Source organism: Leptodactylus fuscus, chromosome 2 (assembly GCF_031893055.1).
Source record: "Leptodactylus fuscus isolate aLepFus1 chromosome 2, aLepFus1.hap2, whole genome shotgun sequence".
NCBI classification, from domain to species: Eukaryota; Metazoa; Chordata; class Amphibia; order Anura; family Leptodactylidae; genus Leptodactylus; species Leptodactylus fuscus.
Window position 1 is genome coordinate 35,376,936 of NC_134266.1, and position 19,316 is coordinate 35,396,251.

A 19,316-nucleotide genomic window follows, 5' to 3' on the forward strand; every position below is an offset into this window, starting at 1 on the left:
ACTGGACAGGAGACGGAAACCGGCAGTCAGTTTTCAAACCCACACACTTGAATGAGTTTGCAAAGTGACCGCCCGTGTGCATCTTTTGCTTCTCCACAGACACAGAGTCGGACATGCAGGACTTTGTGTCTGGTTAAAAAAAAAATTCACCACAGAGAGGCAGAAGACACAAGACTGCCAGGTTTCTGTCTCCTGTCCAGTTTCTCAGGCAGAAGACGGAAACCAACAAAGCGGAGACCGGGCGCAGATGTGAACCCGCCTTATTTGCAAATGCTCTAATACAAATTTCACAACTGGGGCTTCTAAGGGCCAGTGCACATGGAGAAAACGCATGCACATTTTTGCATAATACACATGTAAAGAATACATGTGTAAAAATCAGACTCCCATTGACTTCAATGACATTTTTTACGCGCGTAAGAAACGCGCCAAAAACACGCAAAAAACGCACGGTTTTTTGGCGCATTTTTTTACACATGTAAAACATGTAATTGAAGTCAATGGGAGTCTGACTTTTACACGTGTATTCTTTACACATGTATTATGAGCATTTACTCCGTGTGCACGGGCCCTGAAAACTAACGGTTGGTTCACATCTGTGTTCGGGTTTTGTTTGGGTCTCCCTGAATGGAAACCTAATCCGCTTAAGGAAGCAGTTACCCTTGGAAAGCCATGGACCCCATAGACTATAATGGGGTCCGCCAAGTTTCCGCCTGACAAGAGAAGTCCTGTGTAATAAGCCCACTAGTACAGAACAATAACCAAGTTTCTATTGGACCTCTAAACCAGTTCCTACTGGACCTCCTGTGCTGTATATGCCTCAATAGAGAGTGAGCCGCAAAGAGATTCTGCAGCAGGTGCAGTGTGTTATATTGTATATGAAACTGTGTTGGTTACTGTAGAACTTCTTTGTATATGGTAAGACTGTTCACACCAGTATTCTGTCCCCATTATAGTTTATGGGGTCTGCGGATTTCCACAGGTAACAGCTTTTTAAGTAGATTAGGTTTCCATTTTTCAGGTCTCCAAGTAAGTGCAGATGTGAACCAAGTGTAAGTGGGATCATCCTGTCAGTCACAATCTTTATACAGCAACAACATATATAATCAATATATTTTACAGTGATTGACATGAAACTTCCCCTCCCTCTACCTAAAGAAGTTCTGCAGCAGCTCAGGTGTGTATAATAATGATACCACGCAATAAATTATCAAGAAAACTCGAAGTACAGCAAATATATTTCTACATTATTCCAAAAGAATGTGAGTTCTTAAATGTCATTTATTATGTGACACGTTCTTTATAATGACTACGTCTTCCCACTTGAACCCACTTGTCAGTGAACAATCGTTTTCATAGCTCTAAGAGCCCACGTTGAGGTTCTGCACAGTATGGGAGACTGTAATAAGGTGAGTCAGGCAGGGGGCGACATATTTTTGGTGTGGACCCCGCTGCTCCTTTACTGTGTAACTATTCCCCCCCCCCCCCCCCCAACTACTTTACATTCAATTGATTCTAATGATACAAACAGCAAAAGAGAACTCCAGAGAATCCGACGTGTGGTATCATTAGATGAATTATTGCTCTTCTTTGCTCTGTACTTAATAGGACATTCCATGTCACAAAATCTCACCATTTGTCTGTTGGCGGCTTCAAAAACTGCTGTGAAGCTCATTGGATCCCGGGGGAATAATGACTATAAAATATCATACTGAGCTTGAAGCAAATGACTTCAGGGCTTTTACATGATGTCTTCAGTACTTTACCAGAAAGTGATCTTGAAATGTACAAAAATATACAATTTGTGACAGTCCCCATGTCCGCCTGATGTCACAGTATATAACTAGAAGTCTCTCATGAGTTTATAAATCGTGACTACATATAAATGCAGGTCTTGGCATTTTCTTAGAAAGTATTTCCTCCTAAATCTAAAAGTATCAGTAAATATGTGTCCTTAAAGGGGTATTCCCATGACACTTGTTCACTAACCTGCAGGCTGTTGTGCTCTCTTCACTTCCTGCTTTTCTTGGCACATTGGTGGGCGGGGTTTCATTTGCACGGGATTGGTTGTAAATGAATTACCACAGTGTGAAGCTGATGTAGCAGAGCTGGATTTGAGTCAGTTTGCATTACATACAGAGGTAACGGACTCCCTATCTCAGCCCTTATCAGCCAAATTCAATTAAACCGACTGATAAGAGCTCAGAAATCCTGGCGCTCTCACCTCCCCTATCTGAGAAGCTCCGCTACTTATCAGACACAAACAGCTCAGAGCTGCTCCCAGCCCCTCCCTCCCCCCCTGAGAGCAGGCAGCTACATCACTTGACAAATCAGCGGATAATCCCAAGCGCCATAGAAACGGAGTGTAAACAATGAAGTGAATAAATTAAGATAGCGGCCAAACAAAGCAGTTTTGATAAAGCAATGCATTTAGGAAAAGTCTTAAATCCACATAAACTAGCAGTATAGATAGGATCCTTGTGATGGGACAACCCCTTTAAGGGGATCCTGCAGCACAGAAAATCCCTTTAATTTTCTAGGGGTATTCCGGTTATTTTAACTTACCATCTATGTACAGGATAACCGGCCCAGTCACCATCAATATATAGTACATACAAATGTAAAAATATATATATATACTAACCTAACCCTGTCCAGCACTTATTACGCCTCCCTGCAGCAGATATCACACGAGTATATGGAGGGATCTGTGAACACAGCCAAAAGTAGGACATGGCCTATATTTTGATGGTCCATGAGAATGGACAGTCAAAATACTGTCATGTGAATAGCTCCCGTTCACTTACACTGAATTTTATGCTGCCAAGTGATGTCTGTTAAGTCCATGGTTCTGTACATTATTATATTAATTCCATGGGGCTGTACATTATTATATTAATTCCATGGTGCTGTACATTATTATATTAATTCCATGGGGCTTTACATTATTATATTCCATGGTGCTGTACAATATTATATTAATTCCATAGTGTTGTACATTTTAGGATTACATTCAGTACACAAAATATACAAACCAAGTACAATATAAACAGTGACCAACTAGCACAGTGGGGTAGAGGGCCCTGCCCGCAAGGGCTTACAATCTATAAGGGAAGGGTAATAGAGACAGAAGGTGAGGGGAAGATTGTACAGATGGCAGTGCGGTGATAGTGTTATTGGAGGTTGTAGGCCTTCCTGAATAGCTGAGTCTTCAGGGCCTTCTTGAAGCCTGTGATTGTGGGGGTCAGTCTTATGTGTCTTGGTAAGGAGTTCCAGAGTATGGGGGATGCACAGGAGAAATCTTGGAGACGGTTGTGTGAGGAGCGGATGAGAGAAGAGCGGAGCAGGAGGTCTTTGGAGGATCTGAGGTTACGTGTGGGCAGGTAGCGGGAGATTAGGTCGGAGATATATGGAGGGGACAGGGTGTGGATGTTTTTTTATGTCAGTGTTAGTAACTTGAACTCCATTCGCTGGGCCACTGGTAGCCAGTGATGGGATTGGCAGAGGGAAAAGCAGAAGGCCCCGTTCACACGGGGCACGGTATGGCGTATTTTGGTCCTGATTCTGACATGGGAAGCTGTGTCAGAATAGGGCCAAAATGTGCCTGCCACGACTGTTGCAGCTTCCGACAGTCGCGGCTTCCCGCTCCGGAGTAGGCCCAAATGAATGGGCCTAGTCCAGAGGGTGCTGACGTGAGGCGGACGCCGGGGCTGAATCAGCCGCGGAATCCGCCTGAAGAAAGGGCAGCTCGCTTCTTTTTCCTGTGAGCGGCAACATGCCACTCACGGAAGAAAGTAAGCTAGCGGTCTACATAGACCTCTATTGTGAGGGGGCAGATTATGGATTCAGTGCCAACCCCCCCCCCCCCTTGCCCCGTGTGAACGAGCCCTTATACTATTCAGATATTCATGTTCACCTGCTCTATGTTGGTCCATTTTGCAGACCATTCAGCTAGAAGGTCAATTGTAGGCGACATGTCCAAAATCTGTTTGTAATCCTAACGTGTGCGTGTAGCTCTAACTGGAAGCAAGTCGGGGGCTCTTTTAAAATACGTTGTGGGGAAAAGCAATTGTAGGTTTGTCCTCTGCATAGTAGCACATAATAATATTATGTTTTACGTAGGCTGCTTTTTTTATAGCTCAGCCTTAAAGGGACAAGGAAGCCATTGTGCAAAGAATTTCCATTTCACATGTTGTATGTCCAGCAATGCATATACAGTCTACAACATTATCTGAACAGAGACTCCTATATGCACTACTTACAAGGCTCTGTATACATTGCTTTTGAGCTTGTTTTCAGGTATATACATTGATGGAGAATGATGGAGCCCATACAGTTGCACCATCACCCATACCATAAAAATGCATACTGTATCCTCTGCTTTCCTATATGGAGAAAAAAATGTATGCCAGCAAATACCAGCATGCAATATACTAAAAGTAACAAAGTAAATCGAATTATCCGCTCTAAAAGAGGGAGAATTTAGAAGCAAAATGAAAAAAATTATCTACTGTTTCATACATGGTACAGATCGTGTGGGGTGCTGTGACAGGGGTTATTGATGAAAAACACCATATAGATGGCACACTGGTCCAGATTTACTATTCTGGTTACAAGTAGAGATTGGAATAAACATGGCGAATCTTTGGCGCAGGGGTTTGGCTATAAGGGGTGCAGTGGGAGCAGTAGCCATGAACCCCGAAGGGGCACCAAAGGTCCCCCTGCCACATAAAATATACCACTATTTTATATGGCACAATGTAAGTGGAGACCCTGCTACAGATTTAGCACCAGGGCCCAGGAGCTACAAAATAGTCCTCTGCTTTGGTGCATCTATTGCACAATGTGGCACATCTTTGGTGCACATCTAAATTTTTTAGACTTGCTAGACATGCAGCTAGCATATGGGTTCTCAGGAAAAGGGGGCATTGCTTAAATGTGTCACCCTATGTCTGATCCACTTTATTTTGCAAAAAAAAAAAAACAAAAAAAAAAACAAGGACCAAAAAATTCACACGAAAAGTAAGAAAAACAAAAAAACAAATTGCCATGCGGCAGATTTAGGCTAAGGACTACGTGGAGATTTTGGCCACGACTCCGGTTGCATGACCAAAGCTCTCTGGGTCACCCAATCCCGCAAGGGTGGGACTTTACGTAGAAAATTGGGCAATGTCGCATTTGCACTTTCAGAGCCATGGGGGTTGCATTGTGACTCCAGTCACCAACATTGGGCGAACCAGCGATCTTTGGTTGTGCGACAAGAGTCACCACCAAAACACTGTGTAGTCCTGGCCTTATATTCACCCCCGTCAGAGTCTGGGTGAGATTTGCTAAAATTTCATGTATGGAACCAGATTTTCAGTCATAGAATTTTCTGCAATAGTTTTGCCAAGTGTGAACACATCCTTAAACACTTCCGGACCGTCCATAGACTATATACATCTGGGAAGTGGTTGCCTAGTTCTGACAGGACGTACCTGTACGTCCAGTCAGAACACAGCAGCTGCACGGAGATTGTTCAGCGGCTGAAGCTGGGAGCCGGCTGTAACTTCAGCTGGAGCTCCCAGAGAGAAGGCAGGGAAGGTTTATTCCCTTCCCTGCCTTCTCGATCGCTGTGTATACAGCATTCAAAGAGCACTGTATACACGGCTATGGGTGCCGCCATGATGCGGCTGCCCACTGACCTGTCAGTCACGTGATCCTCCGGGCTCCAGTGTCTTACAAAAGCTGCTGGGTCCTACAGGACCCCAGATCAGCTCTGTAAGTGTAAAGAACAGTGTGCAGGAGGCTGGATTCCTCCTACATCTGGGGTTAAATGTAGCAGCCTCAGTTACAGGAGAAATCAGCCTCCATAACAAAAATAAGTGATCAGATGTCCCCATAGGTCTCTTATTACCTTATGGGGACACAATCTGAAAAAAATAAATAAATAAAATATAATAAAAAAAAGTTAAACTAAAATGAAAATAAAATAATTAAAAAATAAATAAATAAAATATGCTAATAAAACGCCGTTATTATAGGTAATAGCCCCACCCCCGTCAACACCATACAAAATAAAAATTACCGTAACGGAGAGGAAAAACTATTTTATAAAGTTTTTTTTAGTAGCGCTTTGTGATATTAAATAAAAAAAATAAAGTGAAAACCAGACACAATTTCCCTCCTATTTTGTTTATATTTTCCCGGATATAAATAAAAATTAAAACACATTCGAAAATAAAAACAACATAAAAATAAAGCCCTATGTGTCTCCGAAAAAAGACGCAAAAATTAGTTGAATGAGACATACGAGAAAAATGTTACAGCCCTCAAAACCACACATACATAATAAATCTAAAATGTGTCTGGTCCTGGACCACAAATTGGCCCGGTACTGAAGTGGTTAAACATAAAGTGCATCCTGAAATAATGCAGTGGCTGGTTCAGCATTAGGACTTGTGCACATTAGGGGTATGGCCTGCTCACTGCTGCACCCAGGTAGGTACATGACTGGTGACAGGACAGCAGGAGCGGGATGATGGGAGCAGTAGTCACTGTCACTGTCCTCCACTGTGTGTGGACCTGGCTCTGCAGCGCCACCTGTCGGCGGGCGGGGAGAGAGTCCGGCTCAGTCTCCTCCCTGTAGCCGTGCGGAGGAGGGGCGGCCAGGGCTGGATGTACCTTGAGCAGCTGAGCTGGAGCAGACAGAGCAAGTGCTGGGAGACAGCTGGGAGGAGGAGAGCCGTGTCTGGGGGAGAACACAGGATCCTGCCCCCTGCATCGCTACTGCTGCCCTGGATACCCTGCGCCCTGGAGCCGGCATTCACTTTCTAGCTACCCCAGCTGTAGGGGGAAGTGGCGAGTGACACGGGCGACCTTGGACGTGCAGCCGCCTCCCTCCTCCTCCTCTTCCCCGGTGATCGCTGTGCTCTCACCCTTACAAGATGCCAGGCTATGACTACAAGTTCCTGGAGAAGCTGAGGCGCAAGTTTGTGTGCCCACTATGTGGCAAGGCAATGAGGGAGCCCGTGCAAGTGTCCACCTGTGGGCACCGCTTCTGTGACACCTGCCTGCAAGAGTTCCTCAGGTAAGTGGGGGAGGGAAGCTATTGTGCTGGCAACTCCTTGTGCCACTCCGCTGCCATAGCATTGCTTGGCCTGCTGTCTCTTTACCTTGGCTGTCACTTTCTATAGTTAACCACTTATTTGCTGAACATGATTCTGGATATGATCGCGGCAAAGATCTTATTGTGACATTGTATCTAATGGTTGTCAATGTGGCGACATAACGCCACAGTCAATAATACGGACCTGTGCGATTCTTGATCACAAGTCACACACGACATTGATCTGCTGGCGACCCGTCAGCGACAACAAACAGCGGAAAAAATCCATCGTTTTTTTTTTTTTTATTGTTGAGCGACCTGAGGTCACCCAACCAAAGTTGCCATGTATCTAGGGACCGTGCCAAGTTTGCAACTTATCCTCTCTCCACAAGATAGCAAATAGGTGTCTGATCTGTGGGGGTCCCGTGTACCCCATCTCAATTGAACAGCATGCATATTGCCACTCCATACTACTCTATGGGACCTCTAGGGTTGAATTTTGCATTGTGCGACCATTACTCCATTCTTTTGATCAGCAGGGGTCCTGGCAGTCAAATCCCCACCGATCAGACACTTCTCCCATATCCGGTGATTAAGTCGTAAACTGGGCACTACCCCTTTAAACTCTGCCATGGTGACAACCAACAAAACTTTTGCCCGATAAATGGGGCGCCCATAGGATGACCTTATTAAATTAATCTAAAATTAGATTATTATTGTATTAGCCTTCAGATGATCAGCGATATTCTTTAAGTCTATGGGCAGATCTTCACCTGCTAGTAGAATATTTTCCAAGAAGCCCAGCCCTCAGGAACCAGTAAGGCGGTTGTATGGATGTCAATGTAAGATGTGAATGTGAATGGAGCAGCAGGAGGCTCATTGTCTTACATTGTTACTGGTTGTCAACAAACAGAAGGCTGGAAAGTGTATGTGCTGTGATGTGAGGCGGGGGAAATGCACATCAATGTAGTGGAAATAGGTGAATAATGTCCAGAACAAGGGGCGCTTGTGCCCTTCACCTTAATCCTTTGTTCAGATCCCTGCTGCCTCTTACAGTCAGGAGGATTTACAGTGTCCTCGGCTCTTCTGCTGCTTGTAAAACTGCCAACATCCCTCATCTGGTGTGCCAGAGCTGTCCCCGGGCGCTCACTAGAGATGCACTAACACGCTCGCTTGCACTCTAGTCAGTGGGATTCCTCTTATCACTTTTTGATCGTAAGCTCTTGTCATTCCTTGTCAGGTCTGGGTAGGTTATGTGCTTTGTGACATAATGTGCAGGCATGGCATGCCAGGAATAAAGAAGGGCACAAATCTATGCAGTCTATTTGTAAACAATGGGCGAACCGGTTGCATTTAGGATTCGTCATTGGCAGGTTAGATGGAAACTTGGGAAGAGTCAATGGATGTGGTCGGTGCTTCCTATATAATATTGTAATGGGGTAGATGTGCTCTAACTTTGTAATGTAAACTGTGTCCAAGTGCACATCTCAATGACCCAACCTGTAGGGGGCAGCGAATATATGTTATAGGATATCCTGCATGGACCTATAAGGGTCAATACAAACACAAATGATATCCCGAGACTAAGTTTTAATTCGTTTTACAGCTATCCCTGTGGAGTACCCCTTTAATTTACTTTAGTGTTATGTAATGTCTTTCCTCGCCAGCAGCATGTTAGGGGTTAACGTTTATGCTTCTGTTTGTCATTTCTGATCAGTGCGTTTGTCTCCACCATAAGATTCGTGACTGACCTAGATTCCAGCATTGGGTTATAGTTATGTAATGTGCCTTTGGACCGGTGCTCACCTCCTTAGGAAAGTCTCTGATAGTAGACGAGTAGCAGCGTGCAGGCGACCTAAGTGTTACAGTCACCTACTAGGTCTGTACACTGTCCTAGGATATAGCAATGGTCAGTGTGTAGGGGATGACGGGCGATACTCCCGCTATACGTGACCATTCATTAGTGGCTGGATTTACAAGGTGTGTAGGTATGTACTTAGGGATGTTAACCCTCCACCGTCTTAATCTCAAGATGTTACAGGCATGTTATGAGTCAGTAACCCTACAATCTTCTCCTCTAATGCCTCAGCGGGATCCACCCATATGCCCCCCAGTCATACACCTCATGCTTAATGTTGTCAGGGAGGAGGAGAGCACTTTCATGCTTTGCTTTGGCTACTGATGTCAGCTCCTTAAGACTCTTGAGAAGTCGTTTACCAGAGTGTAATCCCTTAAAATGAGGAAATGAGAATTTTCAGGAACCTCCTAATGACTTTAGAAAGTTAGACATCCAGCCCATTTCCTTTCCTTTTGATGTTATTGAAGAAAATGACATCTTTATATAGTAAATTCTAATAATGGTGATGAGGTCGAAAGGAGCGCAAGGTGTCTTGTAGGGAAATTGTTGAAAATCGTGCGGCTTTAGCTGCAGGTTTGATACTGAGTTTTCTCGTAAAATAGGTGACCGACATATTCTTATTGCAAGACATCTGTGACCAGTGCAGCTATATAGGTTTATATATATATATGGTTTATATATATATATATATATATATATATATATATATATATATACTATGGGTTTATGTAGCTTTTACTTTATTTTGCTTGACATTTTTGGCAGGATCTATTGATCTACTTCTATCTGTCGTACCTGCCCAAAGGTCCCCTTGAATGTATACTTATATGTCATGTAGGTGCAGCCCCTGACATGGCATATATAGAATACATTCAAGGGGGACCTATGTATTTATCATATCCATATAGATGAATATTTATAGATAAACTATTCACAACCCTCCCTGCAGGTAAGGGGATCAGCATTCAGGAACTGGTAGCCATGAATATTGGCCAAACATGGCAATTTCAGCATGATATGTATAGGGGGTGTCCAAACACTCACTATGATAACCTGCAGGCAGTGGCTTATTCTCCTTTCCCCACGGAGTATAAATGCATGCTTGGCCAAGCTGAGTGTGCATGTGTATGGGGGTGACAAGGAGTAGCTGTCAGCAGAACAAGCCTTCAGCCGGTAGCTGTCCTAAGGCACATAGCCGGATTTGCTTGTGTATCTTTATTTACCTAAGCACTTAGGATCCCTCGAATGACTTTACAATGAGTTGTTGTCCTAGTGCAGGTAAATAGGTGTATAGTAAACTGTTTATTTGCTAAACCTAGTAACTGCCATAGATTCTATACTTTCTAGTATCACCAAATTGAAGGCAAGTGCCTGCCTTGTGTGGCTGGCTGCAACGTTCTGTTCTCAAGTGTCCTCTAAAAGGTTTCGGCTATGATGCTGAACTATGCACTTCTGCACTCCGGTTAGGTCGAAAGCAAGTGGCGTACCTATGCTCCATGTCGATGTATGAATAAACATACCTATATCCATATATATATACAATAAACTTAAACTATGTGTCTGTCAAGCCTCATAGGTGTCCGTAATCTGAAAGATCTGTCCCTGTCTTGCTTTCGTCTTTCTGTTCCTATAATAGATCATAAAAGTGAATTACCCAAGGCACACAGCCCTATAAAACCTTTTCTGGGGCATTGTGTCTACCTGAAGGTTTTCATCCTAACAAGCACTCGATAGCTGCTAGTAACCGTGAGCGGTCAGGTTTATTCTCCTGCTGTTGGACATAATGGGGACACCCTGACCGCTAACGACAAGGGATTCCTCATCCTAAGACGTAGGCGCTGGTCCTTCCAAAGATGCCTGACATTCTTCACCCTGCATGGGATTATTAATAAAGCGGTGTACATTGATGATAAATATCGAGGAGGACATGTGTCAGCCTCCTGATCCTCATCATGTAGATTAACCTTCTGGTGAACCTACAGAAATATAGCTGGAAATTGTGGTAATTGTATGAATACCAATATCCCGGACAGCTAAAAACTCGCACCATGTAGTGTCGGGATCTTTTTTGCAGAAACGTCACATTACAAAACCATCAGTCAATAGACACGGACTACAGGCTGTATTTAACTGGCAGGGAAGGTAGTTACGATTTGGGCTGAGGCATCCTTGACCCACTGTGGACCTTGCCCACTTATGTAAAACCGAGCCTGTGGGCACAGAAGGAACAATGTGGCACAGCTTTGGTGCCATAGTCTTGTGCCAAATAGGCACCACATTTCCATCTACTCTAGAAACTGGTATATGTAGATATCCAAGGGATTCTTTGTTTAAGGATATGGCAAATCTAGTGTGTATTTCCAAGACGTTCCATGGCTTAAATCCAGGGCTGACACTTTGATTTCTGCCATGAATAAGTAAGTGGATATGCTGGAAGATCGTCACAAGGATTAGCACCATTGACTTGGGCAAATACGCAGCTTTTCCAGATGAAATCTGCAAAAAAAGAAGCCACACAGATTTATTCCCCTTCCCTTGTATTAGAAGTAGATTATGACTAGACTTTATGACCATTTCTGCAAGGGATCCGTGTCAAAGTCCTCATCAAATCTGGCACATGTGAATGAGGCCTTATTATAGGAGCGTTATGCTTCCAGTGGGGAATTATTCCACAATATATTTGTGCAGTTTCTTCAAAGGTCAAACTGTTCTTCAAGGCGTATCGTATACCGTACTTGTAGAAAGTTCTTGTTATTACTCCTTGTTCTGTTTAAGTTATGTGAAACTCTTCAACCTGGGCAAATATTTGCACATATTACCAGCGAGTTCATCCACAAGCGTCCTCCATGTTTTTCGTAGAACTGCCTCCTGCCTTCTCTTTACACATATAACATTTACAAAAGGAAAAGATGGAAACTTTCAGATGGAAACTTGTCTTGTGTTGATCTACTGATCCTTTTCTCAGCGAGATATGGTGGAGTTGTGGGATAACCCTGGAGGACGCCATTACTGCTGATCGGTCTTACCCCAGGTAGGACGCCATTACTGCTGATCGGTCTTACCCCAGGTAGGACGCCATTACTGCTGATCGGTCTTACCCCAGGTAGGACGCCATTACTGCCGATCGGTCTTACCCCAGGTAGGACGCCATTACTGCTGATCGGTCTTACCCCAGGTAGGACGCCATTACCGCTGATCGGTCTTAAAGCCTACAGTGATAGATGTATTTATCTATCTGTCTAGGTATAGAAGCATGTAGATATGCTTCAAGTGAATATAGAAGGGTTTCATGATGAAATACGTTCTCCCCGACAGATTCAGGATAGTATAACAGTCCCCATATATCCCGGTATATACCACCCAGGGCTGCAGAACATCTGATGGATTGTTAATGACCTCATTTATTTGCTTACACTTCCAAGTTTTTTCCTTGTCTAGGGAAAATGAGAGAGACCATTACCAATCTACATGAACAAATAACCATTCACCATTTCTAAATTGTCTAAAGCTGGGTATGCACAGCGCTTAAAAACATATAAATCAAACGCTTTAGAGTCTGTGCCACAAATATGTAAAGGAATAGGACCTGCTCCATTTATTTATTTATTTTTTGTTTTATGGTCCGGATACTGATCTGCAAAAACTACAGATGTGTGTATGTATTTGTCCATAGACTTGAATGGGCTTGTATACTGTCCGCAATTGTGCATCCTAGACAACAACGTTCATGTGCATGGGGCCTAATGGAACATCAGACGTGGAAGATGCATTAACATTGCTTAAACCCGACTCACCTCTACACATGCATGCTCTGCCCTACCAAGTAGTGCATGTGTGCTAAATAAAAGATGGGGGAGTTGCTGTTGGTAAAATTGGGAGGACCCTATAGATATTAGACCCATACAGTCGGATGACATATATGTACCATATATAGGCCTTTGTAGGCTATCTTCATTTTCATTGCATATTCTATATATTGTCACAAGAACAATAGGGCTCCATTTTTCTTTTCTCAATGGCTTACACTGTAGGGAAACCTTACCGACCCCATTGCGGCGTACTTCATCACATTCTGTACATACAGGGGTATCCCCTACATTTGCTGGAACAACACTCAGCCAATCTGTTGCATCCACTTCTGTACAGATTCCACGTACGCATGAAAAAAAACGTGCCAAGTGAAAATTAGATCTGGCGACTATTGAACATTAAGGGGAAGTCCTAAGACTTTAATCACATGCAACAGATATGTTGGGACAGGCCATACATATCCCAAACACGCCTGCTTCAAGCCATAGCCGCAATAATTTTCTTAATTTTTTTTTTTTTTAATGCGTGTGGGTTGACTTTTGGCCTTGGGGGAGCATTTTTAATATTAAAATGCAGAAATAATGATGGAAAATATGCCAAGATTTCCTTGAAGATGAAGAGAGATTTCCTGGTGTAAGACGTGCAGTCGGTCCGTCGCTGCTTGTGAAGTTTTCTTGCAGCCACAATTCTGGCCCTTACACCGCCGTAAAGAGAGTAACAAAAGACAACGCCGCTTATTTCCATCCTATTTTGTAGAAATATTTGGTGTGTTTGCAGTTTTAATTTCCTTATGATTATCCTTGGCTGTACATTACGTGTGAGGATTTGGTGTATTGGCTCTTGAGATATTTTGCAGGGCTTAATAATAATGATGGTATTGGATAAGCAGAGGGCTCCGGATAAGAGCTGCCTAACCATTTATGCAATCCCTCCCCCACCTTTGTCTAGGGCCTGATGAACATCCCCTCTCAATCCCTGACTTCATTAAGTGCCACTTGGCTGACACACAATGGCTGCTGCGCTCGGAGTGACGTGAGGAGGAGCTGAATATATACAAGGGAAGGAGGGAGGAAGCTTATTTAGCAGCTGCTACTCCTATTGCTGCCTGCGCACGTGTGCACTAATACCCCCAGCTCGCCCATAGGCCCTTCATACACACTTGTCAGTCTGATTAATGCATTTCCGCACATTTGTCTTGGACTGTGCATCAGGGTGGGAGTATTATATTCTGCTGGTTCAGCACGTGCACAATACTATCCGTTCACACTTGTGTATACACAAATAAAGTGGGGGTGGGTTGCTTTTTAGACCTCTTCCAAATATTATTTGAAACGATCCTAAAATGCCGCCTAATATGGCTACTTATTTAATGGCACATTACCAGCCCCTTGAATTCTAGGAAAACTAGGCGGTGATCCTTTCAACCCCTGTCCTCTCCTAAATTCAGATAATGTGTCATGGCACACAAGCTAATTCTCTTGGGTTCTATGTCTACAGTTATTACTTGACAGCTATTATATGAGCAAGCGAGAATTGCCAGAGCAAGCGGCTGGCCACATGCAGATCTGCAAGGGTCTCTCGTTAGACATGGAAGAATTTTCCATTTAATTTGTTGCTATTGTATTTTTGTAATGTGTGGGCTCAGTTTTGGTTCCTATTATATGGCTGGTTTACATTCCCCCTAGGAATTCACTGGGATAGTTAACATGGAGGCGCACCTTCGGGGAACATCCAAAGATAGATATTGCACTAGGAAGGTCAAAGAGCGAGGAACTCCATGTAAAGATAACCAGCCATACCAATGGCACGACAAAGCTTCTGAAAATGACACCATGGCCTATGGGGAGAAGTGCCTAGCCCTGATTTATATTAATCTCACACGGCACATCTCCCAGACCCTCCTCCTCTATTCTCTGGCTGTGTGCACCAAGCGTGGGGAGCAGGCCCTGTCTTGTGGAAGCCTCAAGTGCTGAATGAAAGCGTGAGGAGCATAGAAGAGACCTGCTCATACCTGCCCTAATATCTTCCAAGGAACTTGACATTGCTACACATGGATGCACGTTAGTACGTTACGCTTATGAATATCTACACAGAAGAAACCAGGGAGACTTTGTGATCTCACTGACATTGTCTGCAATCTCAAAGAAGCCCATGCTGTGCCTCACAGTCTTTCAGCTGAGGACTTTATGGTTCCTTTATGCCCACCTCACCATAACCGGAGTAGTCTTCCTATTTTTCCATTACCGGTTAGGCTTTGTTGTTTATGGTAAATAAAGGAGGATATATCTCTGTGAAAACCTTCATTCAATGATGACGTAAGCAGGGGCATGACGCAATCTGCCGAAATCCATGTCTTGGCAGAAAGCAAACATTAAGAATGAACTAAAGTCTGCAGTGGTCTTATTGTCGAGAATAAGAGGGTTGCAAAAAATATGGCGGTTGTATGGTCGATTGTAAATATGAACATATGGAGGTCATTGTGTAAGGCTGGTCAAGGAGAGAATAGGGAGAATGAACTGGGTACTTTTATTTTAAGGGTTGCAAAGGAATTAGTGCCATACTGACATAGTGTATAGTATAACCATTGCATCGTCCTTGCATCATTACATTGTCATACGTCACCATGAGAGCACACGAAACTATGAAAATTGAGATATATATATATATATATTTTTTTTTTGTGATTGCAAAATTGTACACCCATGACATCTCATCATGCAACCCTATGTTCTAATATGAATTTGCAGTTCGATGATGGACCACAGTATTTTGCAGAAGGATCCTGATCCTGGGAGCAGGTGACGAAACATGGTATGGGTATGGTGACACATGAAGTCCCTGCGGCCTGTGCCATGTGCATACGGCCTTCATAACACAGTTCAGAATATAGCTGAATAAAATGTAAATCCTTTTGTAATCGAACTATTGGGATTGTCTTATTGTAGGAGGAAAGTCAGGCTGAGTTCACAGCGGGCATTTATGTGGCAGGTACCTGGTGCAATCCTTATAGCAAAGTGACCATGTTAGATATTATATGCAAAATAATAGGGCATTACAAATTGTATAACAATATGCTTTATTGTGGGCATTTTTGTGGGACAGAATGCAAATGTACTTCACCAAAAACCTTTAGGGACTTTTGCGCTAAAATTTGGGACTTTTCTCAACCACATTCAAAAACCCCTGCATGAAACCTTCTTATAATGGGGAACAAAAGATCCAGGTTAATTGCAGAAATCCAAGTCCCAAGGTATGCTAATAGCTGCCTCCTGCTTACTGAGTTTTGCATAGGTTGCAGTTCCTCGCCATGAGCGCGTTCTGCCTAGCAACAGATGGTGTAGCTGTGCTGACATCTGTCTGCTAGGAGTAGGTGCGAGGAGGCAGACCTAGGCTTTGTTCTGAACGCCTCAGCTCAAACAAAGGACATTAATATATATTTTTTTATTTAACATGAATAGCAATTCTTACATGATCTGATTTCTGATTATTACATTTGCACTGAATCATGTTAGTCTGGTAAAGCGAGCATATACCGTATACTGGTATCTAGATTTCTAAATTGCGTCCTGTTTAAAGGAAGTAGAATACGTAACTCAAGTTCGGCCTCCCCAGAGTGAAGACATCAGGAGAAAGATGTAAGACGTGTAAAGTGATCCTTAGTATCATGTTAATTTCACTGAGAGATCTTGAAGGTCTGTGTTATTGCAATATGTCGCCTCCTTCTGTGTCTGGGCAGAGGTCAAAGGGGCAGTATCATTGAAACTCGCACTAATGGCAGATACACACCATTTGTTTCCTTGCAAGCATTGCTTTTTCAGTGTAATATATATATATATTTTTTCCTTTAAAGGAAAAATGCAATCCAATCTTCTAAGAAGTCATAGATACATGCGAGGACTCGGCATTGATTTCCCAGCACCAGATTGAAAGGGCACACAAACCCCTTTGGCACTGCTGTTTTTGGAAATCTGAGACGCCCCCTTTAAATACAGGGCCTATGATATCATTGTCTTGTTCTTGCTCACTGTGAGGCCTGGTGACCCCCAGCAGCCAATCACAGCTCAGCTTTCGATTTCTAAACTGCACTGATCACATAACATGTGAAATTTGGTTTCTATGGTTAACAAGGCCACTTTTAGGCCTTTACATGGATGCATAAACACTTACTATCATTGCCTTTATTAAAAAGTGTCCGTATTCCTTTAATAGTTCAATGCCGCACGTATCGAATCCCATCTAAGGGACGCTGTAGAAAAACAGACTTTCCACTGCATTTTCGATGGCGTTTTTTTTTCTGCAATGTGGTTGATATGAAATAAAATCACTTTTCTGGGACTGTAAACGCCATTTCACAGCTATTTTTCCTACTAACACATGAACATGTTCAATCTCTTTTTGGCCAAGTGTGCATGTGTTTTATGTAAGAAGAGGGGAATAATCTCCTGCCGGTCACTTCTCTCCAAGGAATTAGTATTGTAATTCAGTTTTCTGCTGACAAGGTAGAGATGGGAGACCCCAATACACATGACATAGCCAACCTGTCCTGCCATAGTGGGTTTGAATATGGGTATGGGGCCCCTTGTAGTATTATTGTTTTGCACAGATTGGATATATAAAATGAAATAAAATTGCAATAAAATGCAATATGGCTTCACTGTAGATCACATGTCTTAAGCCTACCGACTTACAGATGCATGGAACGGCGTGTGCACAAGCTGTTTGTCACTGCCGCTCCCCTGTAGGCTAGTAATAATAGAGATAACATATTATTTACCAATGTAATTTACTACAAGCCCAACGTGGGATAATCCTGATGGTTCCCTGGCCTTACAGTGGAGTCAATTTCCGCTTATGAGCATGTTCACACAGAGATTTTTTTAAAGTGGGCAAATCATTTGAGATAAAAAGAAACCTAAAAGTTTTGAGATAAAAACCCAAATATTGAACAGACGTCGCTGTTTCCCATTGAAGTTGCACTTCTTGCAAGAGTATTCCATGTGGATTTTGCTTTGTTAAAAAATACACACTGTTGGTTCACACCTTCTTTCGTGTTTCTGGTCGACCCCCTGAACGGAACCCTAATCCGCTTGAAAAGCGGTTACCCGCGGAAACCTATGAACACCATGGACTATAATGGAGTCTGCTGGGATTCTGCCCGGTTTCCACCCGAAAAGGACTCCAAGCAGGACTTTTCTCTTCACATTCTTAAAGCGGAACAGGGAATGGAATCCCCGAGCGGATCCTTCGTTATTAATGCATAAAAGTCTCATACACTAAGATCGCATTCAGACTGTGGCATGATCTGGATATTTCAAGAAGAAGCACGCCCTACCCGTGCTCAGCAATGAGCTTCACTACAGGACAAATGGAGCCAAACTTGTCGTTCCCATTGCCACAAGCCGACAGTGTTGGTTAAATCCATGTATACAGTGTATATACCAAGGGTGGATATGCTATTTGAAATATTCACACGAGACCACAGAGATATTTACTCACTAACAAAAGCTCCCTTGTCTCATTCAATGCACTAAAGTTCTGACTTCATTCGGTCTATTAACCAGCGCATCTGTGATAACAAAGCGATTGTTCTGCTCAGTGGAAACCTGGTCATCGCTATATGGGAATGATGGGAAATAATTCATCTTATAAGATCGTGTGCCAAGTAAATATTATCTGAGCCAGGTACGTCCTATACAAAAAATTAGGACTGTTACAATAGCAACATGGACGTGGATGAATAGGAGAATTTTGACAGCTGAAAATATAGTCTCCATAGATATTGCCGGCCTAAGATTTACTATACAAGGTGGGTTCCCAGTCACCCATGGGTTTATCTCTTGCAGTTGCCCATGCGTAATGCATACTGATTTGTATATCCATAGAAGATGATTTTCTCTGCATTACGTCATCGGTTTGAGACCAAAGGTATACTGCTCCTACTAAAGGCCCCTGTACATCACTATTATTGGTTCGGGAGGCATTTTGTCCCTGACAGAACCCTTTAAACAGGGGATGGATCTGTCAACTATTGGACACCATTGACACTAAATTGCTCCTGTTGACTTCTAATGGATTCCGTCTTGTTTCTCTCATAGTGCTGGTCATTTTGCAAAAAAAAATAAAATTTAATAATGCTGCATTTTTTCTGGCATCTCCAATGGAGCCTCTAATGTAAACATAGGCAACTTAGCCTCCATGCATACGGCTGAGTGTGCTTCCGATTTGGGGCTGAGTTTGCAGTGGAATGACCTGCCTATAACATCCGAGAGTCATCCGAGTGTATTTCGCTTTCCATACATGTCTATGGTGACTTCTTGTTCCGTTGACATGAATTATTATAGAGATGGTCCTATCCTGCTCTCTGTTATCGGCACAGAATGAATTGGGCATCCCCATAGACGTATATGCATAACAGATGTCACACCAAGTATCTTTCGAGTGCACCAAACCCAGCCCCACATGCCTGGGGTCTTGGGGTCATCCCCACTGAGCTGGGTGTGCATCTAAATGATGGAATTGGGATGTTTTGGTCGGCATTTATCTAATGTCTACGGTTGGTTT

The 19,316-nt window shown here is 43.2% G+C and overlaps 1 protein-coding gene and 1 long non-coding RNA gene across 2 annotated transcripts in view; one reads left to right on the forward strand and one right to left on the reverse strand.

The window, feature by feature from the left end:
- Window positions 1-19,316, reverse strand: part of LOC142194492 (uncharacterized) — a 182,846-nt gene that overhangs the window by 24,743 nt on the left and 138,787 nt on the right. The window lies entirely within an intron of this gene.
- TRAF4 (TNF receptor associated factor 4) overlaps window positions 6,648-19,316 on the forward strand; it is a 34,434-nt gene continuing 21,765 nt past the window's right edge. The window contains exon 1 of the mRNA XM_075263622.1: window positions 6,648-7,069. Coding sequence (XP_075119723.1) covers window positions 6,927-7,069 — 143 coding nt within the window. The 5' untranslated portion in view covers window positions 6,648-6,926. The remainder of the gene's footprint in view (window positions 7,070-19,316) is intronic.